General features: G+C 42.6%; 4 protein-coding genes and 2 long non-coding RNA genes across 9 annotated transcripts in view; 3 read left to right on the forward strand and 3 right to left on the reverse strand.

Annotated features, from left to right (window-relative positions):
- The window catches only part of LOC124205613, a 29,117-nt gene extending 17,743 nt beyond the window's left edge, over positions 1–11,374 (forward strand). Inside the window, exons 2-18 of the mRNA XM_046603098.1 lie at positions 197–1,079; positions 1,834–2,037; positions 5,945–6,128; positions 6,200–6,412; positions 6,657–6,772; positions 7,074–7,260; positions 7,348–7,464; positions 7,556–7,713; positions 8,634–8,871; positions 9,272–9,397; positions 9,579–9,694; positions 9,805–9,983; positions 10,046–10,198; positions 10,314–10,473; positions 10,553–10,687; positions 10,753–10,903; positions 10,977–11,374. Coding sequence (XP_046459054.1) covers positions 881–1,079; positions 1,834–2,037; positions 5,945–6,128; positions 6,200–6,412; positions 6,657–6,772; positions 7,074–7,260; positions 7,348–7,464; positions 7,556–7,713; positions 8,634–8,871; positions 9,272–9,397; positions 9,579–9,694; positions 9,805–9,983; positions 10,046–10,198; positions 10,314–10,473; positions 10,553–10,687; positions 10,753–10,903; positions 10,977–11,226 — 2,886 coding nt within the window. The 5' untranslated portion in view covers positions 197–880 and the 3' untranslated portion in view covers positions 11,227–11,374. The remainder of the gene's footprint in view (positions 1–196; positions 1,080–1,833; positions 2,038–5,944; positions 6,129–6,199; positions 6,413–6,656; positions 6,773–7,073; positions 7,261–7,347; positions 7,465–7,555; positions 7,714–8,633; positions 8,872–9,271; positions 9,398–9,578; positions 9,695–9,804; positions 9,984–10,045; positions 10,199–10,313; positions 10,474–10,552; positions 10,688–10,752; positions 10,904–10,976) is intronic.
- Positions 11,375–12,082: 708 nt separating this feature from the next.
- On the forward strand, positions 12,083–13,150 carry LOC124190075. 2 transcript variants are annotated; one of them, XR_006872940.1, is made up of 4 exons: positions 12,083–12,119; positions 12,180–12,399; positions 12,487–12,683; positions 13,093–13,150. It is a non-coding gene; the product is annotated as an uncharacterized LOC124190075 (long non-coding RNA). The 2 variants fall into 2 exon arrangements; XR_006873009.1 differs by having other exon boundaries at positions 12,087–12,124.
- A 1,946-nt stretch (positions 13,151–15,096) lies between these two features.
- On the reverse strand, positions 15,097–15,488 carry LOC124189195. Its single transcript, XR_006872615.1, has 3 exons — positions 15,447–15,488; positions 15,218–15,368; positions 15,097–15,157 (listed from the first exon to the last, which is right to left on the reverse strand). It is a non-coding gene; the product is annotated as an uncharacterized LOC124189195 (long non-coding RNA).
- Positions 15,489–16,376: 888 nt separating this feature from the next.
- On the reverse strand, positions 16,377–19,125 carry LOC124197871 (COP9 signalosome complex subunit 1-like). Of its 2 annotated transcripts, none has more exons than XM_046593432.1 (11): positions 18,912–19,125; positions 18,758–18,844; positions 18,479–18,663; positions 18,131–18,416; positions 17,990–18,067; positions 17,683–17,921; positions 17,512–17,617; positions 17,330–17,418; positions 17,131–17,260; positions 16,901–17,035; positions 16,377–16,826 (listed from the first exon to the last, which is right to left on the reverse strand). In XM_046593432.1, exons 1-11 carry the CDS (start codon positions 18,942–18,944, stop codon positions 16,749–16,751), a joined length of 1,446 nt encoding a protein of 481 aa, XP_046449388.1. In that variant the 5' UTR covers positions 18,945–19,125; the 3' UTR covers positions 16,377–16,748. The 2 variants fall into 2 exon arrangements, with proteins under 2 accessions (XP_046449388.1, XP_046449397.1); XM_046593441.1 differs by having other exon boundaries at positions 16,607–16,826; positions 16,884–17,035; positions 18,912–19,122.
- A 381-nt stretch (positions 19,126–19,506) lies between these two features.
- Positions 19,507–22,635, forward strand: LOC124197858 (parafibromin-like). Of its 2 annotated transcripts, XM_046593418.1 has the most exons (10): positions 19,507–19,754; positions 19,819–20,244; positions 20,307–20,559; positions 20,626–20,830; positions 20,890–21,136; positions 21,205–21,303; positions 21,367–21,497; positions 21,564–21,705; positions 21,768–21,828; positions 22,019–22,635. In XM_046593418.1, the coding sequence occupies exons 1-9, from the start codon at positions 19,624–19,626 to the stop codon at positions 21,802–21,804; spliced, it is 1,671 nt and encodes a 556-aa protein (XP_046449374.1). In that variant the 5' UTR covers positions 19,507–19,623; the 3' UTR covers positions 21,805–21,828; positions 22,019–22,635. The 2 variants fall into 2 exon arrangements, with proteins under 2 accessions (XP_046449374.1, XP_046449368.1); XM_046593412.1 differs by lacking the exon at positions 22,019–22,635 and having other exon boundaries at positions 21,768–21,936.
- On the reverse strand, positions 22,267–27,479 carry LOC124197849 (regulator of nonsense transcripts 1-like). Its single transcript, XM_046593404.1, has 14 exons — positions 27,115–27,479; positions 26,803–27,054; positions 26,567–26,739; positions 26,117–26,502; positions 25,954–26,058; positions 25,789–25,891; positions 25,569–25,728; positions 25,213–25,496; positions 24,895–25,153; positions 24,344–24,832; positions 23,921–24,280; positions 23,387–23,824; positions 23,135–23,320; positions 22,267–23,058 (listed from the first exon to the last, which is right to left on the reverse strand). The coding sequence occupies exons 1-14, from the start codon at positions 27,298–27,300 to the stop codon at positions 23,050–23,052; spliced, it is 3,390 nt and encodes a 1,129-aa protein (XP_046449360.1). The 5' UTR covers positions 27,301–27,479; the 3' UTR covers positions 22,267–23,049.
- Between the last annotated feature and the right edge of the window lie 83 nt (positions 27,480–27,562).

A 27,562-nucleotide genomic window follows, 5' to 3' on the forward strand; every position in this document is an offset into this window, starting at 1 on the left:
GTTTAAAAAAATGTCAAACGCTTTCTCAAGTCTGGAGGAGAGGAGACAATCGAATATTTTTATTATTTAATGTTTGCAGTGTGTACGGAAGCCAAATGGCATTCCCTTTCCGTCTCCAACACACAAACAAAATCATATTAGCCTGGGAAAATATTTTTGATGATTTTGTCTCTCTCTCTCCACTTTTTGTGTGCAGGGCGACTGCGCCAGGAGACAAGTGCTGTGCTGCACGACAGCGCAGTCGAGTGGAAGAAGGTGAGCAACCACTAAAACAAAAAGAAAAAGAAGAAGGAAACAGGAAACAGTCGAGTCCAATTCCGGAAGGCAGGAGTTAAGGAGGAGGAGCCTTTCGCGTGACAAACGACCGGATGGCGGGTATAGTGGCGGTTCAACAGCAGCAGCCAGGGCCAGCCAGTGCCACCAGCCAACAACCTCTCTTTTAAACTATTGAAAACGACAGAGGGAAGGAATAAAAACAATTGAACGTGAAAAGGAGCAAAGGAGAACGATCGCTCACTCGTGTTGTGACTGTGCCGCACGACAGACGTCCGCCAGTTGAGCTGCTGTGCACGCCGGATGGGAAGTCCAAGCCAAAGGCCAGCAGTTGAAGCGGTAAACCAGCGTGCGGAATCAACTGAAGAAGAAGAAGAAGAAGAATTAGATGAGAAGGTCACGGTGTACGTCCAGTGCAGGCCTCGGACAACAGCACGCCGTCGGAACCAGTTAAATAGAGTGCAGTGCGACCCAGCAGCAGCAGCAGCTAATCAATAGATTTAAACTTGTTGTGTCGCTGTGAAAAAAGAATCGAAAAGAGGTGACACACACAATCTGTGGGGGTGTGAAAGTGGCCAACAACAATTGCTGTTGTGTGCCGGGCAACATGGGATCGTCCGGCCGAGTTGCTGCTCCTGGAATGTCGACTGATGTGAGACTTTTACTGCCATTCAAAGTGAAAATGCTCATCTTCTTGTCGTTGGCCGTGCTGATTGCCAATTGCCTGGTAATGAGCACAGCAGCATCCGGCGATTTCGTCGATTCCGGCCATCTCGTCTGGACCACCATCGGAGTCACAGCGCGCAGTAAGTTTCATCTTTCTTTTAAAAGTAATATTTAAGAAAAAGGGAAAATGGATTTTAAAAATATTCTTTTTAAAAAAGAAAAGAGATATAAAAATGAACTTGTGTTCACTGGGGGGGCGCCATTGTATTTTGATAAGTGATGACATTTTCTTTTGTCGAGAGAAAAATGCTGGAAGAATAACTGCGGGCTCTCTCTTCTGTTTGCCCATTGTTTGTCGACTTCTTTCTTCTTTTTCTTCTTCTGCCCGTCGTTGAAGAGGCACAAAGGCCAGCGGGGCCACTACATATACACACAGGAGGGCGGAAGTAATAATGACAATCGTCAGCGCAACAATATAAAAAGACAAACTCGTCCACACACAAAGTCTCTCCTGAAAAATATAGCGCCAGACACGTTCACAGATGAACGAATTTATACGCCAGGAGAAAAAATCAAATCACCAACAATCGATCGAACTCTTTTGTGTGTGTGTGTCTAGTTAAGTTGTTTTTCAAAAGTTATTTTTATCTTTTCCTTTTTTGTGTGGAGGGTTTTGATTGTTATAAATGAAGAGTTTGTCAACCAAGAGGAAACTGGAGGAAACACTCGATTTGGCCAGAAACTATATCGAATCAATTATGATTAAACATATCTTCCTGTCGCCTGTGATTTATTTATTTATTATCGCCGTTGATTGAATATGTGTCACTCGCTTTTAGTTGATTGCTGATTTGTCATTTTGTTTTTAAAAATTGCCCAACGATTGATGAAAAGGTGAAGTGGACATGTGGACCAAGACGAGCAGCGGGTGCGCCTGTTCCAGCCAGGATCACCACATGCAGTCGCAAGGAGCCAAAGGAGGAGCCAACAAGAATATGAAGACGTGCGCCTGCTGTGCCCACGCAGGAGCCTGTCAGTGCGGTCCCAAGGTCCCGTACCGCTGCGCCCAGTGTGGACTGGAGCAACAATGCGACCAGAGTAAGTCAACCCCCACCCCACCCACTCATCGAGTTAACCAATTAACCGCGTATCGATCCAAAGAAAAGGAGGCTCCTAATATAGCCGTTAGGAGCGTCTCTCGTCTTTCACGACAAACCGCATTGTTGTCCCCATTCATTTGACCGGGACAACACAGCACAAAAGTAGAGCTGGCACGACAGACACCTTTATTTTGTATTATTCTTTTTGGCTGGCCAGGGCCAGCTAGCCTCTCGCATTTCCAATTTTCCTTCTTCTTTTGCCAAAATCGGATTGGCTCCTGTTTTGGATGACATACGATCTATAGAAGTCTGACTCAATCATCCTAACAGGCGTAGCAATTCCCCGGCAACTTGTATGTCACGTTGCCCAGGAACAGCCGAGAGCTTCTAGTATAGCCCGCCCTCAAAAATACGATGCAATTTCACAAGTTAACGTTTCTCTGTTGTATATATGTACATTGCGACTCTTTTTCTCTATTTTTTTATTTTCCTCCGCGTATTTTATTTATACAACAGCAAACGCTGGCGGAAATATTTTTCGAATCAATTGAGAGATCCCGACATAAGGCAGCAGCCAAATAATAGTATAGTGAGTCTCGTAATAATTTTTGGCCTTTTCATCCAACATTTCCCGGGATTTATTTGCAGTGTGTGTGTGTGTGTATGGATAGGGCTTCGCTCTCATCTGCGACGCACACTGGTTGCTAGCAGCCGATGCTGTACACTGCTCCTCGCCGTACATCATTTGACTAAATGACGCAATCAGTCATGTTCTACCGTGTAAACTCAGCGCCCAGCAAATCACTTTTTGAGCGAATGTCAGATTTAGAGAGAGAGAGAAACTCGTCCCTCGCCACCACCAGCACCGAACCAGGAAACGGATGTCATTCCTGCGACGGATGCGACGAACGAACGAGGTTTTATCCTCCTCTCTCCTTGCTGAGCTTGTGCGAGGGGTCGTGGATGTCATCAGATTCTTTTATATTCCACCGGGGTGAAGGGCAAATGTCTTGATCAGAAAATAAAAGAAAAAAGCTGGAAAATCCTGCCCGGCAGCAGCCAACCTCTGCGGTCTCATTATCTGTCTCGTTGGTATTTAGAACAGCGCTGGGGGGGCTTATATTCTTACTGATCTCCAGTCGGACGTCATCATTAGATGTAAACCAACCGGCGGACTTTTGGGTATGTACGTGTGACTGACGAAAGACTCGTTTGACTCCCGCGCCAACGAATTCCGGCGTGACGTTGATTGGCCAGTTTCGTTTGGTGACGTCGAAAATAATAATTTAAAAATGTCTCAACACAAACAACTCGGAGAGTCAACTGCTGGCGTAGTCGCTGCTATGCTGGACGTGACGCCGGGGCCGGTTAGATGAGAAAGCCGGCCCGGGCGTTCCAGCACAACTGACCCAAAATGGGTCTCACGATCGATGGTTTAATTGATTCAAATAGCCTTGACGGGCGGGGTAGTAGAGCTGGAGAATGCTCGTCAATTGCGCTTCGTCTTTTGCCAGCTGGAGGAAAAGTTGATCATCAATATATTCCCTTGTCATCACACAGAGCACGGCACGGCACGGCTGCCACGGCACGGAAGCGGATTGTGTCTAGTCTGCACAAACAACTTGTCCTCTCGTCGATCCCCTTATACCCTGCTCTGCGTTATATAGTTGGCTTCTCATGTTTGCCGACTCTTGACTTTCCGACTTTCGACTATATTGCACGACATTCTTCACTCTGTCGTCGTCGTCGAGAGAATATAAAAGCGGCAACGCTCGATCCTGTTGATGAAGGGGGAGCCATCACAATATGAACAACAACAACATAAATGGCCGGATGCTGTTTGAACATCAATGGCCATGTCGAACCAAATAAATGTGTCAAACTCGTTTTTTTATTATTATATGGGGAAAATATAAGAAACTTTTGACGGCAGAGTATAATACGATCGTGTGGTGCGGATGTAGACAACACGCCATGTACTAGCGAGTTTCATTTTGCATGTTGGTGCATCAACTTTGCGTTTCAATTTGTTTCTTCTACCAATTTTTCCAATTTTCTATTTTTCAATTTGAGTATTTTTGGGGAGGGGGATGAGCGTTTTCCTTAAGAGACGATCGATTGAAAATGTGTGCAGGGCCGGGACTATATTGAGGAATGCTCAACGGCTGCGTAACGATGGAAACGTGTAACTGCCGTGTCGTATTGTCATTTCTTCTTCTTATTTTTTTTTTTTTAAAGAAAAAATAACGTTGACAAAAGAATCTAAAAAGCCCCGGGCTTATTGAATTCCGTTCCCAGGGCATATAGAAAAGGAGAATATGAAAAAAAAACAGCGTTGAAATTCTAAAAGAAGAAGAAGAAAAGGGGGAAATAATCGATTGGGATGTGAGTGACTGATTGGGAAAAAGTTGCGGACGTGAACAGGGTTTAGTATCATCTTCCTCCTTTTTCTTCCAATGTCGGTCGGGAAAAAAAGGAAGAAAGTGCCAGTCAAGCAAAATGACTGATGCCAAATGGCTCCGGCCGCTATTCATCATTTGTTGTTGTTGTTGTTGGGCGTCAGCTGCTGATTGAATCACGACCGCACACACACAGGGTCTATACACAACACAGCAGCCGAATAAGCACGTCTCTTGATTTTTGCCAGACGTTTTATTTCCTATGTCGTTGTGTGAATCGCTTGACAAGCGAATAATAATAAACAAACTCGCATATTACGTTAATATAGTCGAATAAATGAAAAAAATAAAAATCTAATAAAAATGGCTGCTGCCTTGCGGCTGGGTGCTCCTTGTTTTCCCATGAAATTCCGGCGGAATAAAAAGCAGCTGCTGGTGCTGTTGTTGGTTTTGTTGAAGAGTTTTGACGAGGATTGTTTTCTTTCTTTTTGTTTTCTTTATTCTCTCGCCGATGGAATATTAGGAGAGCAAACAACGTGTCACTCGAAAGTGTTGAGAGAGCCTCTTCTTCTATCTTCTTTCTATATTTTTCGATTGTTGTTTGTCTTATTCTTCTGGGAAATGTGCGACGAATTGTCTCCCCCCCTCCCAGCAGCAGTGCCGTCGCGTCGACTATTGATCGGCGGCGGCTGATATGATAATTCCCTTCATTGGCACCAGAAGAAACGAGCCCACGAGTTTTATCAGTTTTATTGTCCAGGGGGATATGATTGTGGACAGTTTTGACAGAAAACATTTTCGATCAAAATAATAAGACCATCAAAAGTCTATCGATTTCACATTTGGCCGTCAGACAGCCCGTCATCGGGCGTTTAAAAACGAATCTGTTACACCCACACATAGTAGTTCTTATTCTCTCTTTCTCTACTGGGGTTGTTCAAATGGCGATTGAAGGTCCGTGGGGAGGTCAAAAAGGGAACAAAAACGTCATTGTGTGCTGCCCGTTCGTGTCGGCTTCTATATCCCCGTGCACTTGTATTGCGTTGGCTCTTGCCTTTGAATTATTGATCAATATTTAGCCGTCCGACCGACTCTATACTGTATATAGACGCCGAAAAGTCACGTCGTAAAATACTGCGCAGATAGTACAAGATCTATCGCGCGGAGATATCTATATAATATCCATAATAATAATAATAAAAGAAGAGGGGCGATGTTGTTTGTTGTTTTGATGCGCAAAAAAGGCCCAACTGGGGAATCGAGGTCGCCTTATCTCTGCTGGCGCAATCGTTTCTCATTAGACGCCATCCATCATCCCATAACCGATTTTTGCCTCCCGTGTCTCTCTCTCTCTCTAAGCTTCTGATGATGATGATGATGTCTGACGTGGATTTATTGTTTCTGACTTCTTTCTCTTTTTATTATTATTATGGCCATCCCTTTTGGCGACCCGTAAATCTTCTTCGGCCATCATCTTCTTCTTCTTCTTTCTCTTATTTTTCGCAGTGTGCAACGTCACTCTGGATGCCCGCCAGTTGTACTCGACTTCACGTCTCCGCTACGGTCAAATCAAATCGCTGGAACTGCACGAACATCAGCACTGCTGGTACCGGCTCCTGCCCGAGCCCGGCTACCGCATCGAGTTGCAAATCTACCGGCTCGTCGACACTGGCCACCTCAACCAATCCAAGTAAAAATGATCCAAATCATTTCTCTCTTTCTCTCTATTTCTGGATGAAGCGCTAAATATTTCCGCTGCAGGTGCACGGGCGGCCAATTGGAGTGGATTACCAGCGGAAGTAGTAGCAGTGGTGGTAGTAGTATTGAAAGCGCCATTTCCGGTTCTGTCCAGCAGCAACTGCCGCCCAACCTGCACCAGCATTCGTGGACTTTGTGCGGGGCTAACGAGCGCTACTCACCGCCGGCCCTCCTCTTCTCCGACGACGACATTTCGCCGGCCACACTTGTGCTCAAGTGAGTAGGACCTCATTATTCATGGGCCGCCCACGCCAACTTCTACCCCCCCCACGTGAATAATTGTCAGATGACGTCGGAGCGTTTCTCATTTCCGTCCACATTATCATCTGCTGATGCTGTTGGTGATTGATGGATTGCATCAATTGTTGTGATCTGTTGACTTGTGTGACATAGCATCTGGCTCTCTAACGGGACGTTGATAATATCATTTTGGAAATTTGGCGCGTGTCGCATTTGGCAGGTCGGGGGAGAAGACGAGACGCGGCAAACTGTTGGCTCATTTCAGTTTCACGCCCATTGGGCATTCCGCTCCGTTGGGCGTGCAAACAATCGGAGGGACGCCCGTTCACGGTTCAGGTAATTTCCTATACGTGTGTGTGTGTCTGTGTGTGTGTGTGTGTACACATTAGAAATGGCTAGTCGTTTTCGCTATCCCCTTTGCTCTTCTCCGTACCTCATTTGCTTATTGACCAAGTTGCAACCCGGCAACCGTCTAAATCAATTGACTCTCCATCTACGCAGCGAGAGACGAGAGCCATATAGCCATTCTGTTTATACATCATTTTAATACTGAATGAAATGTCATAATAATAATGGACGTGTGTGCGCTTCATTAATTCATTTCGTGTCGTCGTCGTCGTCGGGGGGAAAAAAATAGTTTGCGATTGGCACTACCAGCAGTCGGATTGCCTGAAGGAGGGTCGCTACAACAACACTTGTCGGATGGCCAGTCCAGGTTACCCTGGACTTTACCCGCCCAACCGGACGTGCCGATACCACGTCGCTCTGCAGTCGCCGTTCCAGCCGCTGACGCTTCACTTTACTTCGGTTCAATTACCCGCCCAGTAAATATTATACCAAAAAGATCTTATGTAGTTCGTTACGATTATGATTACGCCTCAATGATTACGCCAATTTGATGTTTGACACAGGCGCTGCGGGACCGACTTTATTCGCGTCCTGATTAACGGCCGACTCCACTCGACTCTCTGCGGACAGGAGACGGTCCAGCTCGTGACTTTTGGGCCCGACGTCATCGTTGAATTCACGTGAGGATTTTTTAAATTTATTTTCTAAATTAGACGGTTGGTTTGACACATTCTAACATTTTACATGTTTCCAACTGGGCGGTGATTTCAGCTCGGGCGTTCTACTGCCGCCCTACGTGTTCAACGGATTCCTGGCCCAGTTAACTTTCCACGAAATGGACGGCCAACCTCCGCCGCACGTCCGTGGCGTGGGCAGCAACTCGAAAAATCCTCCGGCTCTTCAGCAGCAGCCAGCGCCAGCCATTCCAAGTAAAACTTTGTGACTCTTGTATGCGAGAAACTTGGTGGGAATGGGAGAAGCTTCAAAATTTCCTGCAACGAAAATTTTGCTGCTAAAAGCGACTAACTAATTAGAACGGGGTGTCTAGCTCTAGTATGTAGTATGTAGTGCACATATTATAATAGTTGTGTAGCCCTGGCGATGTGGCCGGGGACCTGTGCTGAGACTCTGCTTATTATCGCATGGCAAAGTTTGACCATCATCAAGGGAGAGAAAGCGAAGCTTAGATTCTCTCGCTAAGCTTCTTGTGCCTCTGCGCCGCAATAATGAGCCATCTCCCCGCCCATATACTTTTGAAATGAATTATACCAGCGCAGATATAGATATCACAGGCACAAAACATTTTACATTATTATAGTATATAATAACACACACACAGCAGTGGCGATGCCTTAATACGACGGAAGAAGAGATAGGGTTCCGGCTAATTGAAGTTGGCCGAATCCACAACTGCAGTAGCAGCAACAGCATTGGATATATTGGGTCGTATGCGCCTGCCCAGCAACAATAGAAACACCCACCCAAGATGGGCTTCCGGCTGGATTTTTTCGCCAAACTCTCCGCTTGAACTGTTCACGGTTTCATACATGCGAATAGGAAGACAAAAAAAGTGTCTGCCAGTGTATATAATTCACGGTCGTATAAATCGCGTCAATCCTATCACGCGACGATATTCCGTCAATTCATTTGATCCGGAAAATCCAAGAACCGGCACGGATTCTCTCTCCCCTATTGAAGGATCTCTCTCTCTCTCTAAGAATAAAGTTTGGCCGTCGCCATATAAAAACTGGCCGCTTGACTGGCTGTCTAAAGATTGTCTGTCGCCTTTCTCCCGCGTTTGATCCCGCACGCTATACCTCAGCAGCACTTTTGTTGTCTCTCCACATAGGCGGGGCTTTCCGGGCTGTGGAGCGACAGGCTCACGCTGTTTGCGACTACGTGATCCGGGCCAACGCCAGCGGTGCAGGAGGAGGCAGCGGTGGCGGAGAAACGATGATGAATCGCTGGTCGGGTTTCTTCAGCACGTCCAGCACGGCCTGGCGAGTTTGGCCGGCTCCTTGCTCCTTCACGTTCCCCGTCCAACCGGGCCAGAGCGTCCAAATCAATTTGCTGACGTTCAACATCACGTACGTACACTATAGAACCATAGTCTTAAAGTGGGGAACGAGAGAGATGGACTTTACTGCTGCTGCTGGAATAATATAAGCCGCTTCCGCATTTGAACATTTCTCTCTTTACCCAAAAGCTGTACCCGAGCAGCAGCAAATAATACAACTGCTGCGGGAGTCGGTGGGCAATAAGTTTTGGGGGGTTGGCTGTTTTGTTCATCAAACACTTAGTGCTGCGTCTATCTCTGCTATATGCACGTCTACTTGATGGAGATATAGAGCGGAGACTGGCCAAAGAAAAAGTTTGGCAGTCTTGTGAAACTACTACAGCACTAGACATAATAGTCAACTTATTACATATCCATGTGAGCCGATCTTATTATTATTAATATCCAACAACATCCTGCTGGACGCCCAGCGGGTCGGATTGTACTTCCTTTATGGAAATCCACGAAGGGGCCCTTGACGTCAGATGGAGTTCATCATCCCCGCGACAAAAGATCTGCAGCCCGGCTTGGAAAAAGTCCAGGAATTCTTACACCAGGTTCATTTTTCTTTCCTTTCTTTACATACAATTGCGAAAATTAAAAAAAAAAATATTCTCCCGCGTTAACTTTGATCTCTTTGGAAACTCTGTTTGAATATGTCAATCGTTACTTTTTCACCCCGGTGATGAACCATCAAATAGTTTCATTCCGATTAATAAGCAAAGTTTTGTACGTTAGATTCAATCAGCCGTACCTGATCCAGTCCAACAACGCCAGTCTCTCCATCCGATTCCGCATGGATCCCATCACTGGAGCCGACCAGGTGATTGAAGGAGCTTTCGCCTATTTCAACGGTAATATTGCCATTTGAAATTCCTTATTTCATTTTAGTTTTTTCTTTTAAATTTCTGAGCTGAACTTGAAAGATTCAAGAGACTGTTCTTTTTTCCCCACTTGTATCCAGAGCTGGAAGGATTCCGAATTCCGGGAACCCTATGCGACGCCCTCTTTGACGGGAAAGTGACCCCGCCCAACGGCCGTCTGTCTAGTTCCTTTGATTCGACCATTTTTTGGTCGGTTGTCGGTCCGTTCAATTGCACTTCAACTTTCGATCCCGACGAGAGGAGATCCGTCACGCTCACCGTACATTTACTCCATTTCACTGTCGGATTTGATCGTGTTGTAATCTTCGCAATATTGCCCAGGTGACGGCCAGTCAGATGAAGGACGACGGGCGCTGTTACACCGAGTGCGATCGACAGGGATGCCACTGCCGGGCCAACGACACCAACAGCGTCGACCACATCGTCCTCTCCATGTCGAACCGCTCCATCGTTTGCCTCTGCGGAAATATCCAGGTATATACAGCACACACGATTTATAATCCCCTCGAGGCCGAGACGGGCGAAACACGTCGGCACGGCACGTGTAATCTTCCAATACATTTTTGTTTGATTTTTTCGAAAAAAAAAGGCTTTTCTACCCGTGAGCTTATCGTCCAACACCCGTCTCTCCGTCCATCACCACGTCGTCGAGTTCAGCTTTGGCCAGCCAGATTTGGCGGTGGATTTGAGCTACCGTTTCTCGACTAGACACGAGTGCGGGTCGGAAACTTTCCTGGAATCGCCCACCGGTCCGTCTCTCTTTTGACTTGATTCTAAATATTTGAGTCTGTGCTGACTGTCTCATTCAATTGATGATGATGAAAACAGGTTCCATTTCGTCGCCCATGTTCGGTCTGAAGGAGCGATCGACCAACGAGGGATACCACCACACCGACTGCCTGTGGATTGCCACGGTGAAACCGACGGAATTATGGACGGCCACCATCCACACGCCCGGTCAAGGTATATATAGTTTGCGTCTGCACTGCGAGTTTAATCGACAACCCTTTAATTTTCGGTGACAACAGGGGACTGTCAGGAATGGAATTTGACATTGCACTACTACGACGACAAGTGGCCCAGCCAACTGGGCGCCGTTATTAACGTCCTCTGCCCGGACAGCAGCAACGACAAACAGGTTTTGGCCATGCCAAGTGGCTTGAATGTCATGGCCATCAGGTATAAGGAATATTTCTGTCAAATGGAATCCCCGCCCAGCATATTAATTCCCGCTGAATTGGATTTTGCATAGGCTTCAAGCTTGGAATACGGTCCCCGTCCAGTACCGACTCGTCTGGCAAACTTCGTCACTGTCTAGTCCAGCACCTGGAGTCCAACGCTCACTCTCATCTCTGATCACGACCGCTATTCCGTCGCCGGACCAACAACCTGACCCCATCGGCGACATTTCGAGTGGTTCGTGCCGATTATCGTCGTCGTCCATGTCGTCCATTTGTTGTACATTTCTATTCATCGCATTCACCCTCGTTCACAGACTCTGAGTCATCCCCCGATCGTAATCATTTCAATGTCGAGAGAATCAATCTGACAGTTTTCTTATAAACGATGATGTTGGTTCCTCCTATAAAATAAGAAATCATGTAATATATTTCAAAAAATTTACATATAAATATATATGACAGAATTAGACATAACGTGTTCAATGCTGTTCAAGCTTAACTAATCCAACTACTGTATACAAAATCATGAATGAGGAGCAACTCTCATAAAACTCTCAATTGTATAAAAGTATCGAGGTGCAGGTGCTGTTATTTATTATTATTATTATTTTTTTATACCCGAAGGCTTGTATTCTACCTTTTTTCTTACGGTTGCGGGTTGTGAGGTGAGTGGGGTTACATTGCCGGCGTTTTCAACAGATGGCGAGATGGTTCATGAAGTTGTCGATATTCTCAACAGAGGGCCGTGGATGCCAACATTTGAAACAAAACAATCTGTGCACCTGTGACCCTTTCGCTTTCGGCGTGCCATACATAGTTCTATATTGTCGGTGGAGTTCTCGCCATAACGGCGGATTGTCCCCCCATCCGCCAGGTGGCGCGAGTGTCTTCGTGAGGAACAAATATTTGCCATTTGTTTCCGAGACGCTGACTTGAAACATGCTTGTCTTCCAAGTTGATTGATGTCGATCTACATTTTTTGCCATTAAACGTAATTGGTAATGATAGTTTGGATTTCTTAAATTTAATTAATCTTTGACGTCTCTGTCTGAATTTACAGGCAAAATTTGGCATATAATTTCACTTGGCCAAATGTGATGACGTGTCGAAATTTCACTTGGCCAAATGTGATGACGTGTCGAAACTGCTGTCCATTTTGTCGAAATGTCGGCCATTGTTAGCTGTACGTCTCGTGCAGAAACACTTCAGAGCTAGTAAAGTAAATTTGTTGATCAATCTCCCTGCAATAATGCAATAGGTTTTACTTTTATTAGTTGATTTTCAGGTTGGAGATGGAGATCGCTTTGCTCAACTGTAGCAGAAATTTAGAACACGACAAAGTCTGAGCTTCATGGCTGTAGTATCATTAATGTGGTTTTGTTGCAGCCAGATGGTGAAAGGTGTGATCAAGTCATGGTTGAGTTGCAGCTTCTGCATTCAGTTTATTGAGCTGGTGCTATCCCAAGTGTAAATGCAGGAAAACTTCTTGAATTGGTAATTTGAACTTGATTTGGTTTTCAATAGCTAGGTGAAGTCTGCGCTTCTTTGTTTTAGTCTAATGTGCGCATTGATTGGTTGCAGTCATCCAGTGAAAGGTGTGATTAAATTGAGCTGTTGCATGCAGTCTTTGGTGCTGATGTTGTCCTGGAGTGTGGGAGAGTCCCATGCTTTAAGTCTTCTGGGGATCAGCCATATCTGAGTTGACGCTGGATCATGCTGCATTGTGGTTGCCGAAATGTTGGACATCTAATAGAACTGCAAAAAGACTCCTTGAAATGGTATTTGATAACAATTATAAGTTCTAACTTGGGAAGTATCATGCTTGGACTACTGTAAATAATTGCTTACATTGTTTAATTTTAACATTTGGGGATTTCATCATGTCAGCAGCTCTTTCCTTCGATTATATGTAAATTGAGTTATGGGTTGTTTAAGGGGAATTGGTTAACAAGAAAGGCAGACACTGTAGAAGAATGTTTTTGTTTCGCTGCAGAGCACTACAAATTTCAAATGAATTTGTATTAAAATCTTAAATGAGTCATCTAGTTTCATGTAAATTTTTGTTTAAACTAAACTAGAGTTATCAGATAGTGTTGCCATAGATTATTTGGGTGAACTCCATTTGAAGTGATTTTTATTTTATACAACATTTCCATTGATTAAACATTTATTTCATTTTGGTCATAGGTTTATGTTTACGTAGCAGTGATGTTGCTGTCCAACATGGCCTGCCTAAACTGGTGAAAGATTTTTTGCATCGAGTTATGCTGTTGCTGTTCCTTGGTGCCGGACTGCTGATGTTGTGCACAAAAGTTACATCCAGTTTTAATTGTTATTTGTGTCTATGCAGTTAACCGTTTATATGTTGAAAAGGAACAGAAAAGTTCCTTGGTGTTGAATCGCTGGTGTTGTGCTGCACAAGTTACATCCAGTATTTTGTCTAATTGCTATTTGCGTCTATGAAGTTAACCGTTTATATGTTGAGAATGAAAAAAAAATAGTAATACGGGGAATTTTTACGTTGAACAAATAATAAACATGCCTTCGCGATTGGGAAATCAGCGAGGAGGAGATTGGGGGTTGAGGGTGGGCAATTGATTTTCATTAACTAGAAGAAGTCGTGGTTTGTTTTAATAAGGTAGAAATAAAATCCTTTGTCTATCATATCCATATACCAACCTATATAACCACATCTATTCCTCAAACCCCATAACCTCCACCAACATCCATTCCTTAAACCCCCATTTCCCCACAAATGTTAATTAAATGTAATATGTAAATATTATTGTTATATAAATATATTGACTTTATAATTTGTAAAACTCATTTTTATTCTGGAACACTTACAAAATAAACAATTCATTAAACAGAGCGTCCGGTTCAAGACAATTTTTTTTGTGCGAGGCTTTTTAGCAAGCAATCCGCCACCCAATTTGACAAAAAGTGATAGTTGGTTTTCACGGATATTGCGTCAAGACGGTTAAAAAATTTCTAGCTCAACAATCTCATGTAGAAATTTGCATTTAGTCTACTGGTGCAAATTGCGATTCTTTAAGCTTGATTATTTAGGAGATGTGTTAAAAAAATTGTGAGTTGCCAACAAATTGAACTAATTCGCTTTTTCAGAATATTTTGAAGATAGATCACAAGAAAATCTAAAAACAACAAAGTGATCTAAAACCAAAATATTCAGAAAAAGTGGATTAGTTCAATTGTTTAGCTACCCACATTTGCTTTCAACAAATCACCTAAATTAATCAAGCTTAAAGAATCACAATTTGCACCAGTAGACTAGATGACAATTTTCTACATGAGATTGTTGAATTAGAAATTTTGTAACCGTCTGACGAAATTTCCGTGAAAACAAACTATCACTTTTTGTCAAATTGGGTGGCGGATTGCTTGCTAAAACTCGCACATGCAGTGTCGGCGTAGATCCAGGGAGATTACCTGGAAATGGAAGAAGAGAGAAGAGTGCGAGGCAAGTTTTACTGGGGAGCGATTAGTCATAATAGGCTTCCGGGTTAGACTCATGACCCTCTAAAAGTTTTCGTCGGATCATGCGCCTTCCAAGTCCCCGTTCAACCAGAGCCCTCCCCTCCTCCTGGTTTCACAGCGGGTGAGTGACCACCGGCGGGCGTTGGTTAGTGGTTAGATAGGGAAACGGGGCCACAGAAAAGAAGGGAGCCCAGAAATGCACTTGTAATTTAATCTAACTACACAATTTATCAGTCTTGGATTACAGCATTCTCTAGTCGGTTTTCAGTTTCACCAATGGAGTCCATGATCAGTAGCGAAGGATTATCCTGTAAGCAGAATGAACATTTATTTGGATGACAATAATTTTCAATAAGATTGTAGCGACAAAAAGCAATACCTCAAATCAAGAGGGGCAGTGTAAGGAGCTAAATAGGGAGATTCAAGTGTAGCAGCCATTGGGTTATCAAACAAGGGAGTAAGGGACCTCGTTGACTACTTTTCATAATTAGGAACCCGAAGGTTAAAAAAAAAAAAACATTTTAAAAATAAGTAAAAGAATAATTAAACAGTTTTAATTATATTACTCACGCAATATTTTTCTCGCCAAAATCATCATCTCGTCCAAGGAAACGCCATCACACATCGCGAACAGCCAAAAATCTAAGGGTAAAACTCCGTGCTGTGTTGAGAGCAGGGTAGTAGAAGTCGAATGATGCTGGCCGCCTAAATGATGTTCATGTAGGCCGCATCTTCTCGGTCATTACCTAAATGGCTAAATCAAGAAACAAAATGTAAACAAAATTTAAATTCAGTGACATGACAATGAAGTTACACAGGTAACACCAATCAGCTTTCCTAAGCAATCCAGAAGATGGAATGAGTCAAGTTCGATGACAAAGCGAATGATCCGCGTTGAACGTGTGGTCATTACCTCATTTTGGAGTGATAACCAGATGCCCCACATTTGGTCTTATAGGCATCATCTAAATAAGAAACCAAACAATCGTTAAAATTTCTATTAGTATGACAACTTCTCAAAATTCAATGTAAACACAACTTACAATGATGATAGGCATGATCACAATATTTAACCTCTTTTTTTGGTGTTGACAAATAGGGAGATTCAAGGGTAGCAGCCAACAGGTTAGCAAACAAGGAATCTTGTTGACTGTAAGTCCTTTTTCTTGAAAGGACATAACTTCTCATAAAGTCAGTCATGCCAATTTAGAAACCTGTAAATAAAACAAAAATTCATATTAGACTGCAATTAATAAAGTTCAGTAAACAAGGGAACTAATCTACACATGAAATCACCAATCAGTTATCCAAGATAAGATGGAATGAGAGATTGTTCCATGCTGGGGTCGGTGATCTAGCAAGTTCAATAGAAACAGCCGATAATTAAGATTAATCCTAATAAAACATGAGAAGAATATATGTTTTAGCATGAAATAAAGCTAGTGTTGGTTTAGTTTTTTACCTGTATCATTTCGATGACACAGTAGAATACAATGAGTTTGAAAAAAATAGTTGACAGCAGGTTGCACGACTTTCAAGTTTACTCTGACTTGACTGTGAGTTGATGAAAAACAAAAACATTAAGGTTATCCAACACATACAGATTCACATCACCGACAAGTTATTACAGACGAAATCACTCGAGTTTACCTATGAATCATTGGTAATTTTCGAAGCTAGCTTAACTGGCTTAACGTTCTGACGAATAAGCGAAGAAAATTTCGCGTTTTGGGTTTTGGAGCAAGAAAAGGGAATTTTGCATGTATTTCTATATTTTACCGCTAGATGGCGTTGTGCCAAAACTTTTTAAAAAAATTTAAACATTTTGTTTGTGACCCTTTCGGCGTGCCATACATCTAGTAACGAATAAGAGAACCAATTATTGCCAATGGCAATATCAGCGGCACGTTTTCGCCCGATATGACCCTCCTCCTTTCCTCTTTCATGTACAAATATCCCAAATTTCGTTAAAATTTTATAAACAATCTGTATTGTGTCTCTTTGCTGGTTATGGATATCATCTCAAAAGACAACACTAATTACGATGCCATAAATTAAGATATACCCTCACATCTCTCGACCAGAGGAAAAAAAAAATAAAATAAAAAAAAAGGTGAGAGGATAAATCACGCAACACAGCTTGTTATCAAACCAAGAGACCGAAACAAACTTTCGTCCCTCACGACCAGAAGAGAGAAAGAAGAAAAAAAAAAAAACGAGTATAGTGGAGGGTAAATCCAGCAATTGTACACGATACAAAATAGAAAAAATTGAACACCAAGTTGACAAGGATTCAAGTGTTCGGTGAAGCAGATTTTACTTTTTTGTTGCCGGGGATATAAAGTTCAGTTGCGAGGCGACGAGCCACTGGATGATGGAATAGCAACTTCCGTCGTTTGGCCTCCACTATCTCTGGGAGAACTCTGCAACCAAAAAGTCGTCAAAAATGGGAAGTCTATAGCCTGAGCAATGGTATATACCATGGAACTCAAATTACTTTGACATGTATCTGATTGCGCAAGACTGCGGCACGGATAACGAGCAATCGAGTTCTTCTCTTGAATTCCTCGCCCAAATTGAGCGACTTTTCAAAAGTGCAACTGCGTTGGTCGGCGTCTTTAGCGAACAAGATCTAATTAACACACAAAAGGAAAATTAGTTTCTGGGAGGGGGGGGGGGGGGGGGACCTCCAAGAAGAAGAAAACTTGTGCTCAAAATAATACATACTTTATTGTGAGAATCAATTCGCGCCTGGATTTGTCCGTCGAGAATCAATTGCATCAGCTCGTCTTCTAATGCTGAAACACTGGTATTGAACGCTTCTGCCATTCGTCTCATATCCGCTGACATGTAAGGACTGCGGGAGGAGAATTAAGGATAAAAATGAAATTCAACAAACAAAATCAACCGCAAGGGATTTCTCTACCTGAAATACTGAATCAAAGCTCGGTTTCGGATTTTCGTATATAGCGCAGGCACATGGGGGGCGAGATACATGTCCAATAACAAGTTATCCTGCAAATAACATAAAGGTGGGTTAAAAACTTTCTTTCTAATGTCCAGTTGTTATCACAAATCATCTTTTACGTCTGGTCAGTGTCTTAATACCTTCATTTCTTCTAGAAGCTTTAGGCAGGAGGCGTATTTAGATTCATAGAACTTGTGGATTATGTCTCTCAACTGCGGTTCCAGTTCCAGAAAAAGTTTGAAAGAACTAAAAAAGAAGAGGTAATTATCTTGATTACTTTAATCAACGATATTCCCACGGGAGTGAAATACCTGCTAGAAATCACGTGTTTTTGAAGTTCAGCCCTGTCGTAAGTAGCGAGAGCACATAAACCTCCAAACACGGCAACGTTAGACGGCGAAAGCAATTCGGGAAGGTCACAGTGATCAACGTTGGCCTGCAGGAAATGCCGGGCTGCGCACTTGTATTTCTTAGTCGCAAGTTCAGCAAGTCCAGCTGCACATTGCAAATGAGTCACTAATGCTTGGCCACCATCTTTACTGTTTGAAGACTGAACACGACACAAAAAACATCAATAATAGAATTTTGCGTTGAATTTAACTATAATCGAAACTTTACCTCGGCGAAATCTGGCGTTGACTCTGCTTTATTGACGTAACTAAGAACATGTGACCAGTTTTGAAGATAAACACTAACCTATACATCAGAGGAACAATAAATCAAATAACAATTTGATAGTAAATCAAAGAGGAAAAATACCTTAATGACATTGAGACACATGTGTATTACATGCTTGCTGCTTGTGCAGTAATCTCTGGCTCTTGAGTAGCATTTCAATGCATTAGACATATCACCATAATCTAGGTAGTGGTCTCCCAAGTCATCATGACCGCGACGAATGCTCTCTTTGATGGAATTTGCTTTATAGTTTTTCAGATCAGTATCAAGTTTCTCCAATTTTAGAGCAGCTTTCTTCATCTTGCTTTCAGCCCAAGCCAAGTCATAGCTTGGAAGTTCCAAAGCTTGAACCTGAGCAGGTGTCAGCCTATAAAGCAATTTAACAAACATCAGATTCCTATTCTTTAGTTAACATATCAAGGATCATACCCAGTTATTGCCTCTTGTAATTTCCTGTGTAAAAGTTGATAAAGTGTGACATTATATGTCTCTTGAACTGCTACAATGGCCATTTTGAGTGTTTCAATTCTCAAAGATGGGCAATGATCAGCAATAAACATTAGACGTGATAGCTTTGCCATTCCATGATAGCTGCTTGTGAAAGTTTCGATGTCCTGAAAACAACAGATATATTTTTTTAATTAATACTTTTAGCTGATGAATACTGTTAGAGTAAAACAAACAAGTATCTCGAGAGAAGTTCAGTACCAAAGTGGGATTCTCAACAATATAGGCTTCTTCTTCAGCATTTTCATTTTCTTCAGATACGTCCACTTGCATTGGTTCAACAGCATTCTAAAACAATAACGAAATGTTGCGAATTATGGTTCACGAAGCCGGTGGTACAAATTTTCGTCTGTACCTGATGGTTTAGCGGCAAGGCCGGCATGGGCATGTTGGAAAGATCAACAAATGTTTTGACGTTTGATCGTCTGAATTCAATTCAATTACCAATAATTGTCAAGAAACTAACAACACGTTATAAACTGATGGTTTTCTACGAATGTTTCAGTCAGTTTCCTCAGACAGTTTTTTGGTGAAAAGCCACCATTGCAATAAACACAGCGTTGCCGATTGCGATAAATGTGTCGATTAAGTGGAATAAATCAGAAATAAATTAGAAACATCTCATTAAAAATGAGAAAACTTAACAAAAAAGATTCAATATGTAATTTCTATGTGTTTTATTATTTTATGCTCTTATATTTTTGAATGTTCTTCTGTGGTAGACTTTTGAAAGGATATAAAAACACATAAAAAATGTTCGTTCTCTGGTTCCGTGACGGCGCGACCGCGTCTCATACTTGCTCTTGTAAGTGCGATTATGTTTGACGTTTTTTATGTAATAATAATTTATTTTTAATCCTTGAATGTGATTGTCAAGATTTTCAAAAGTGAAAAATCTGTGAAAAAATATTCGTTGACGGACTTGACGCGGTTGAAACGACGGTTTGGCAACAGCAGACGACATAGAAATCGACAAATGCTTGCGTTCCGACCTCAAAATAATAAGCAAAAGCAAAAGTCTTGTCAATTTTTTTTTAAGGTTATCGAATCATAAATAAACGTGAAGAATGGCGGATCCTTTGAGTTTACTACGTCAGTTCAATGTCAACAAAAAGGAAATTATTGAGCGTGAGGGTCAAATCATTTTTGGTGAATTTTCTTGGCCGAAAACCGTCAAGACAAACTACCTCATATACGGGTAAATACAATATTAAACCATTACCAATTAAATAAAGATACCTATTTACTTTTGCATTAAATAGTTCTGGAAAGGATGGTGCTCCTAGAGATTATTATACCTTGGAATGTTTACTGTTTCTCCTGAAAAATGTACAACTCCAGCATCCAGTGTATGTACGTCAAGCAGCTGCTGACAGCATTCCAGTTGTACGTCGTCCAGATCGTAAAGACCTGCTGGCATATCTCAATGGAGAAACTGCTGCTTCAGCTTCCATTGACAAGGCAGCTCCCATTGAAATCCCAATTCAAGTTCGCAGAATTGCAGGAACTGCACAAGCTGGAGGATCAGGTTTAGGATCAGGAAGTGGAATTGGTGGTGATGATAATGAAGTACCTGCAAGTAAGAAACCACGTTTGGAAGACCAACAGATGCAGAGAGTTAAAGAAGTGCTGGCTGCTCGTCTCGAAGCTCCCCGCCAAGACAGTCTGATCAATGTGAACAAAATCCAGTAAGAACAAAAAAAGATTTTTTAATGTTGAGACCATATTCTTATTGTACACCCCTTTTCAGGTCTTTATCAGAGGCCATGTCAATTGAAACAATTGCCTCACTCAAAGCCAAACGTATTGCCAACAAACGAAAAACTATCAAGGGTGACACAGAAGATATGGGCCTAGGGCTTGGAACTTCTCTCGGTTTGGCAGGAAGTTCCTCGTCTGAACTGAGAGGGATGCTAGATTACGATTTTGATGTCACGAAGGATATCTTAAACCGCGAGAGGCAATGGAGAAATCGGACTTCAGTCCTTCAAAGCTCTGGAAAGGTATGCGGCATTCAATTAGATTCGTTTTGGTAAAGTACATTCATTTTACCTTTAAATGTGTCCTAGGTGTTTTCGAAAAATATCTTTGCTATCCTGCAAGGTCTTAAAGCTCGAGAGGATGGTAAGCTAAGAGGTCACAGCTCAATTCCACCAGGAGCTGGACGAGCAGTCGTTCCACCAGGCGGTGCCCCTCCTGGAATGGGACCTCCTGTTCAACAGCAAGGCCCAGTTTACAGTCGTTACGACCAAGAAAGATTCAGAGGGAAAGAAGGTAAATAGACGAACGCAATTAATTGAACAATAAAATAAAATTTTTCTTGCTATTATTAGAAACGGAGGGTTTCAAAATTGATACCACTGGTACGTATCACGGCATGACGCTAAAGTCGGTGACAGAAGGTACTCAACCTCGCAAGGCTGCGGCACCGACTGCTGTTGCCCCTACAGCTGTTGCTCAACCACGTCCCTCAACCGGTCCGACCAAGCGAGTATCTCGAACGCCAATCATTATTATTCCATCCGCCAACTCCTCTCTAATCACCATGTTCAACGCAAAGGACGTGTTGCAAGATCTTAAGTAAGGCTAAAATTAGTTCAAAGGTTTGACTTTCTGGTCGATTTAAAAATGAATTTTCTCTTGAAAAGGTTTCTTAGCACAGAAGAAAAAAGGCAGCAGGGTTGTCGAAGAGACAACGAGATCCTTTTACAAAGACGCAAAGAAGGAAATCTAACGGTGCCCTATCGGTGTGCTCTCTATTAACTAAAAGTCTCAATGTGTTGATTAAATATGGAACTATTTTCTTGTAGAGTGATAGACAGTCCCCAGAAGCTAGCCCCCGCGGATTGGGATCGAGTCGTAGCCGTCTTTGTTATGGGCCCTGCTTGGCAATTTAAAGGTTGGCCATGGACTGGAAACCCTGTAGAAATCTTCGTTCAAGGTTTGTTGTGCTAAAATACGCCATGATTTCAATTCGAGATTTAAACTCTTTTCGTTGAAACAACAGTCTCCGCCTTTCATATTAAATGGGACGACATACCTTTGGATCAGAATGTAGCAAAATGGGCTGTAAATGTGATTTCTTTGTCCCGAACTAAACGACATCTTGATCGCGCTGCCCTAATGACGTTCTGGGAGAAACTCGACAGGTAAGCATTCCATGTTCTTAGTCTTTTATTCTCCTTGCATAAATATTTTCTATTTTATCCAGGCACATGTTAAAAAACAAACAACATCTTCGATTTTGAGCATCACTTTCAACGAGTTATGGGGTATCAAAATCTTTCTTACTAATACGCGTTATCTTTCGAAAATTTGTTGGCACCTTCTGTAATGTCTTTAATTTTGATTTTGTGATACACGGACCTGTTCACATCCAATCAAAATACTAATCCAATTTTAAGGCTCTTTCTTATCCAATTGGTGTTAAAATTTTTTAAGGATTGTTGTTTTTGGTGATAGGCTGGAACTAAATGGCAGACGCCGAGGACACTTTTAAAGAATATATTCCTAGTGGTAAAGTGGATCTCACCAGCCTTCAGCTGAGTTGGAAATTGCTTACAGGATCATCAGAATTTCATTGGCAACACTGAGAAGACGAAGACAATGTTTCATAACTATGTAGTTGATTGCCAAACAAAAATATCAGTCATTTTTTTATGCACAACAGAGTTAGCTTGAATATTTAAAAGAAAGAACGCACTCGATGATTTCCCGTGAAACAAAGTGTATTCTGATCTTCTTTCCATCTGATTTTCTCCGTCAAGATGGAAAGAAAACGCACGATGTGAAATTGCTTCCTACAAAAGAGCGCTATTAAAGGGCTCGGCAACAGCAAAGTGAGAACATCCAGTAACCCAACACTAATCCTCGCGAAATGAATGGACAACTAAACTTGCATGTAAAAGCATAAGGTGAAGAAAGCTGAAGAGCGTGAAAGGAAACAGAGAAAGCATTGGTCGACTGGAGAGAAAACAAGTCAAGAGAAATAAACAATTCAAAAAAATCAGTTCACTAAGCTTCGAACGCGTTATCAACTGAGGGGCCTACAAAAGAAGCATTCTAATTTTGGGTGACGTTCTATCGAAAAAAAAACGTCGTTTGTCGAAGGGATTTTGTGTTGGCTTCCAACCCACTAGAAACAGACTTAGGTAGGGTCCACTATGTTGGATGGTATGGGTATAGCAGTTGTTTCCCGTATTTTTCGACATTAATTTGTTGAAGCCCATCAGCTCCGTTATCGGCTCGTTCGTCTGGACACCGCTCTCTTGCTTCAACGGCAGATTGCTAGTGCTGCTTATGGTGTGCGACGTTGAAGGCCATTTGATAGATGGGCATAGGTCTTTCGAGCTGTCAGTTGATGAACGTTGGATTTCCCCTTTTCTCTTTTATCTTTAACTGCAAGATGAATTCAAATACGGTCGGCTGCCGCCAGGCGTCGTCATCGTCAATTTTCTTAGGGTCTTTTTTATTACTGCAACGCCTTACAGTTTTCAGTATGGCTAAGAAAAGGTCGGCATTAGATTGAAAACAACAGGCTCAATCAAAGAGTAAGACAAATTCGCTTCATCAACCTACCTGCGTGAATTGAGAGCCATGGCGGAAGAAGGCTGAACGGCCCCCTTGATACGTCGAGTCTTGAGAGAGCAGTCCATCCATTTGCGACTGATAATCTGATGACATATAGGCGTCTTGTGACGGATCTAACTGGGATAGACCCGATTGCGATAGTGCTCCGAAGCCCGAGACCGTCTGCGACATCCCCTACAAGAACATTTAAAATGGATAAGCATACCTTCGCGACCCTTTCAACTTGGCATTATTTAGTACCTGTGACATTCCTTGGGTGAGAGCCATGCCACCCTGGCTGAAAGGCTGCGTTGATACATCCTGTGTATTCTGCGAAAGTGACTGTGTAAACAGCGAAGAACTTCCCTTGCTTGCGGCTTTGCCAGCGCGAGGCCCACTTCCTCGGGCATTGTCTTTTGGCCTCTGATTGGATTTGGATGAACCATGCATCCCTTGTTGCTGCTGGCCGTGGAATCTAGGCGGGACGTGCGTCATGTTCATAAAGACACCCAAGGGAACGGGCATAGCAGAAAGAGCGGCCTGTGCCCTCTCTGGAGCAATGTAACCGATTGGATCGTGCAAACGGCTGTACGGATCTCCAACATTGGCCGTGGCTCGAGGTATGTAAGTATTCATACCATTGTTGTTTGGTGGTTGACCCCCACCCGAACGATCATAGACGGAACCAGGAACCATGGCCTTTAAATGATAAGATTATTTTAAAATAGAATACAAGATCCTTGACAGACAAGCACTACATAATTTGAAATAATTCTTTTGTGAATACGAACATACCTGGCGTGCGTCGTAGACGGCTGTGGACATGAAATGCTGACCAGGATTAAAACTATTAATTGGTTTCTTTGGCTTGGGAAACTGCATCATGGATTCTTTGAGGTTGTTGAGAGCTCCCTCAGTTAGAACATGATTTTCTTTGTAAAAGTGAAGCAGGTGATTCCATACAGGCTGCTTGGCCAACACTTTAGGATTGCCTACAATAATGATTCCGTAACGGGCGCGAGTCATAGCAACGTTCAAACGACGGGGATCGTTGAGAAAACCGATTCCTTGGTTCTCGTTTGAGCGAACACACGACATGATGATGAGGTCTTTCTCGCGACCCTGGAAAGCATCTACACTAGCTATTTCGATATCCTTCAAAAACAAAATACAAATTTAAAGATTTCGTAAAAGGTTTTGAAATATGAATTCCCTTACTTGGTATAATTTAGCATGTAGTGATCCTTGATGTTGCATGTACTGTACAAGATAAGCTCTTTGTCCTTCGTACGGTGTGATGATGCCAATTTGTTCTGGTTTGACTCCGGATCGAAGAAAACGTGTAGCAATCTTTTCCACATTTGACGCTTCCGTTCTGTTCAAATAGGACGTACCCGATCCAGCAATTTCCTCCTGACCCAATGTAACGTAGAAGAACATGGGCCTATCTGGCATTGGCCAAGGGAAATCTACCCCGCGAAGGATTCGGTCTTCCGCGCAAACACCATTCTGTAGTGATCCCTCGTAAAAGAAGTTGGAAGGAAACTCGGACAACCTTGGGTGCATACGGTACTGTACTTCCAAACGGAAGGGCCGGATGCCAAGTACTACCAGTCTTTCAAACAGTGATTGCGAGAGACCAGCTTTGGCAGCTGGTTTACACATCACCACTGGGCCCAACTGACAATGATCTCCAACCAGAATGAGCTAAACACCCAAAACATTGAATTAATAAAAATCTAAAACACATAATACCAAGGGATTCTTACCTGTCTTGCTCCTAGGACGACAGGGACCATGCATTCAGGTTCAGTAGCTTGCATTGATTCATCGATCAAGATAGATGCAAACTTAATGCGAGCCAAGCGAACATCACCAGCACCAACACAAGTGCACGCTAATACATCTGCTGCTTCGAGTAGCTCTCGTTCTGCTTGTCGCTTTAACATGCGGTATCGCTTTTCATCTCCCTGTGAAAGCTCACCGACTTCCTCCTTAAGCTGGACCAGCTTTCGCAACTCTGAAGCTCTATAATAGAAGTTAACTTTAGCCCCACGATGACACATTTTCGCAAAGTAAATTCTTACCCTTCAAGACATCGAACTTGATTATGCAAGGCCAAGAACGAGACGGGTGAATCAATGGCCTCTCTGGATTTCGCGCACAAACGGACCACTTTCAGACCAGTTCGATGAATCTTTTCAGTCAATTGGTCAACAGCAATGTTGGACGGAGCGCAAACTAATACTGGCCCTGATCCTAGTTTAGCCAAATGGTACACGATGGTGGCCGATGTAACCGTTTTCCCGGTACCAGGAGGTCCTTGAATTAATGTCAATGGACGTTGAACTGCTTGTTTTACAGCAAAAACCTGTAAAGCGTAACATTATGAGATAAGCAATGAATGTTCTATGTTCTATCAAGTAACAACTAAATTTTATACCTGAGATCGATTCAGCTCAGGCAAGTCAGGAGCAGAGAAATGTTTAGGGAGATGTAGGCGGAATACGACATCTTCAACCTCGTGACCGAGCAAACGATGATAAATGTAAGCTGAAACGCTACTTTCGTCAACTGCAAATTTCCGCAGGGCCGATTGCATCCTGAAAGACATGTTTCTTAGTCACTAGATCTCTTTGAAATACGAGCTCATCGGATGTTACCTATCAAAAGACGTTGATTTCCAGACAAAATCCACGACGAAATTTGTGGAACATTCTGTAGGAGCTCCGTTTGAATTCTTTAATTCAATTCCGACTTCTTCGCCTAAAATATAGTTATTTATATATTATATTATCATTATTATTACTATTATATATTAGACTGACTGTAGTTGTCTGGAAGTTTAATCACGTGCCCCAAACCAGTCCACGGTTTGTGTAGTTCCCCAAGGTAACGCAATCTTAATTCGTCACCATGCATCAGTTTCATATCTGAATTAACGAAAAATATGAGAAGGGACACTAGTGAACTATAAATATTAGGCATTACCGCTATCTGTCTTTTGAAGACTAAAGTAAGCGACAGTCTTTTTATTAAGACCGACATCCCAGCGAACGTGAACGTTGTCTTGAGTTTGGGCTTCTTTAACTCGTCGGTCGTAGTCTGCTTCAAGTTTCACTAGCGGACCAAAAATATTCTGATATTGATAGCCATCCTCATATCGCAGCAATACGTGCTGAGGTTCTTCGTCAACGCCAGGACGTTCCAGGTCTTCAAAACTAGCCTCAGGTTTCTCTTTCCACATCTCTTCCAAACGGTTCAATTGCTGGGCCGTCAATTGACGAGCTCTCATCTGTTCGGCCTCTGAAGGGCTTCGAACAAGCCAACTGAGGAAACAACGATCAGCTATAAGTGGTTTCCATTGTTCAATGTCCCTATTAGCAAGAAGAAGTTAGTAGAAAACCACACATGACAAACAGCACAGTAAATTTAACTAACCAGTTCATGTCTTTCAATGATGACTGAGCTGCACAAGGTTGGCGACACAGCAGCACAACAACTGAATCTGCTTTAGCAGGAATGAACCCCAAAACAAAAACATTTCTGACTCCACAAGAATAGCACTCCAAAACTGTTTCACCCAACGGTCCATCACGATGCAATGTAACCTCCTGAAAAATTAAGAGTTTGATTATAAACAAGGATTAAGATTTATATTTTTAAAATATTTTTACCTTGTGTTTGGCTCGTACAAGATGATTAACAATGTGAGAGCCAGAAGTATTACCTTTGCCATTGCAAAACCATTTCTTGCAAATATTACACATTACAACACAACCAGGATCATGGATGCCGCAATACTTGCATGCATGTGGTGGCAAATCTTTGCTGTAATAGCCCTCTTCATCTTCTTCCTCAAACTGGAGATCGTTCAAATTTTTCATTGCAGTAGCAAGTTGAGAATCAATCGTGTCCAGCCCATTCGCCTGAAAATGACCACAAATTACAGAAATGTTTTCAAAGTTTCACCAGGCAGGATTTCTTACCTGATGTTTTCCCATTGATTTGTGAAGGCTGGCATGATCAATTTGTGAAGCCTGGGTTTGACTCGGCAAAGTAAAATCGCGAAAATCGAAATCAGTTCCCTGAGTGTCTGCCCCAAGTAAATCATTTTCCTCGGTGTCGAGAAACGTGAGCGTTTGCGAATTGGGCCCAAAAGTGTCCACACTCATTTTGCCAAATGGTATAGCAATTAATGACGTCAATTACAATCTCTTACGGAACGAAACTCGCATGTGTGTTTTCACGGCTGTGCGAGTTTTCCCTTTTCCTTTAGTGCGATCGAAGCGCCATCTCTCGGCTTGATGGTTGATGCAACCGCCCTCTTGCGCAATCTTTTGAAAAATGTAATGAAATACCAGTTGTGTTGCACATTAGATAGGCACAGTGGCACACAAACAAACACACTTAGATCTAAGCTAAATAACAACGCTT

The sequence above is a fragment of the Daphnia pulex genome, chromosome 1, assembly GCF_021134715.1.
Source record: "Daphnia pulex isolate KAP4 chromosome 1, ASM2113471v1".
Lineage (NCBI taxonomy): Eukaryota > Metazoa > Arthropoda > Branchiopoda > Diplostraca > Daphniidae > Daphnia > Daphnia pulex.

Bases quoted from the DNA above. Each gene is read 5' to 3' on its own strand.
- LOC124197871 (XM_046593432.1), bottom strand. From the start codon at position 18,944: ATGCCCATGCCGGCCTTGCCGCTAAACCATCAG. The intron at 18,845-18,911 runs GTACAGACGAAA...TTATTGTTTTAG, and splicing joins CCTTGCCGCTAAACCATCAG to AATGCTGTTGAACCAATGCA. The intron at 18,664-18,757 runs GTACTGAACTTC...TGTTGTTTTCAG, and splicing joins TTGTTGAGAATCCCACTTTG to GACATCGAAACTTTCACAAG.
- LOC124197858 (XM_046593418.1), top strand. From the start codon at position 19,624: ATGGCGGATCCTTTGAGTTTACTACGTCAGTTCAATGTCAACAAAAAG. The intron at 20,560-20,625 runs GTATGCGGCATT...AATGTGTCCTAG, and splicing joins TCCTTCAAAGCTCTGGAAAG to GTGTTTTCGAAAAATATCTT. The intron at 21,498-21,563 runs GTTTGTTGTGCT...TTGAAACAACAG, and splicing joins TGTAGAAATCTTCGTTCAAG to TCTCCGCCTTTCATATTAAA.
- LOC124197849 (XM_046593404.1), bottom strand. From the start codon at position 27,300: ATGAGTGTGGACACTTTTGGGCCCAATTCGCAAACGCTCACGTTTCTC. The intron at 25,729-25,788 runs GTAACATCCGAT...CATGTCTTTCAG, and splicing joins AAATCAACGTCTTTTGATAG to GATGCAATCGGCCCTGCGGA. The intron at 23,321-23,386 runs GTACTAAATAAT...ATGTTCTTGTAG, and splicing joins TCACCCAAGGAATGTCACAG to GGGATGTCGCAGACGGTCTC.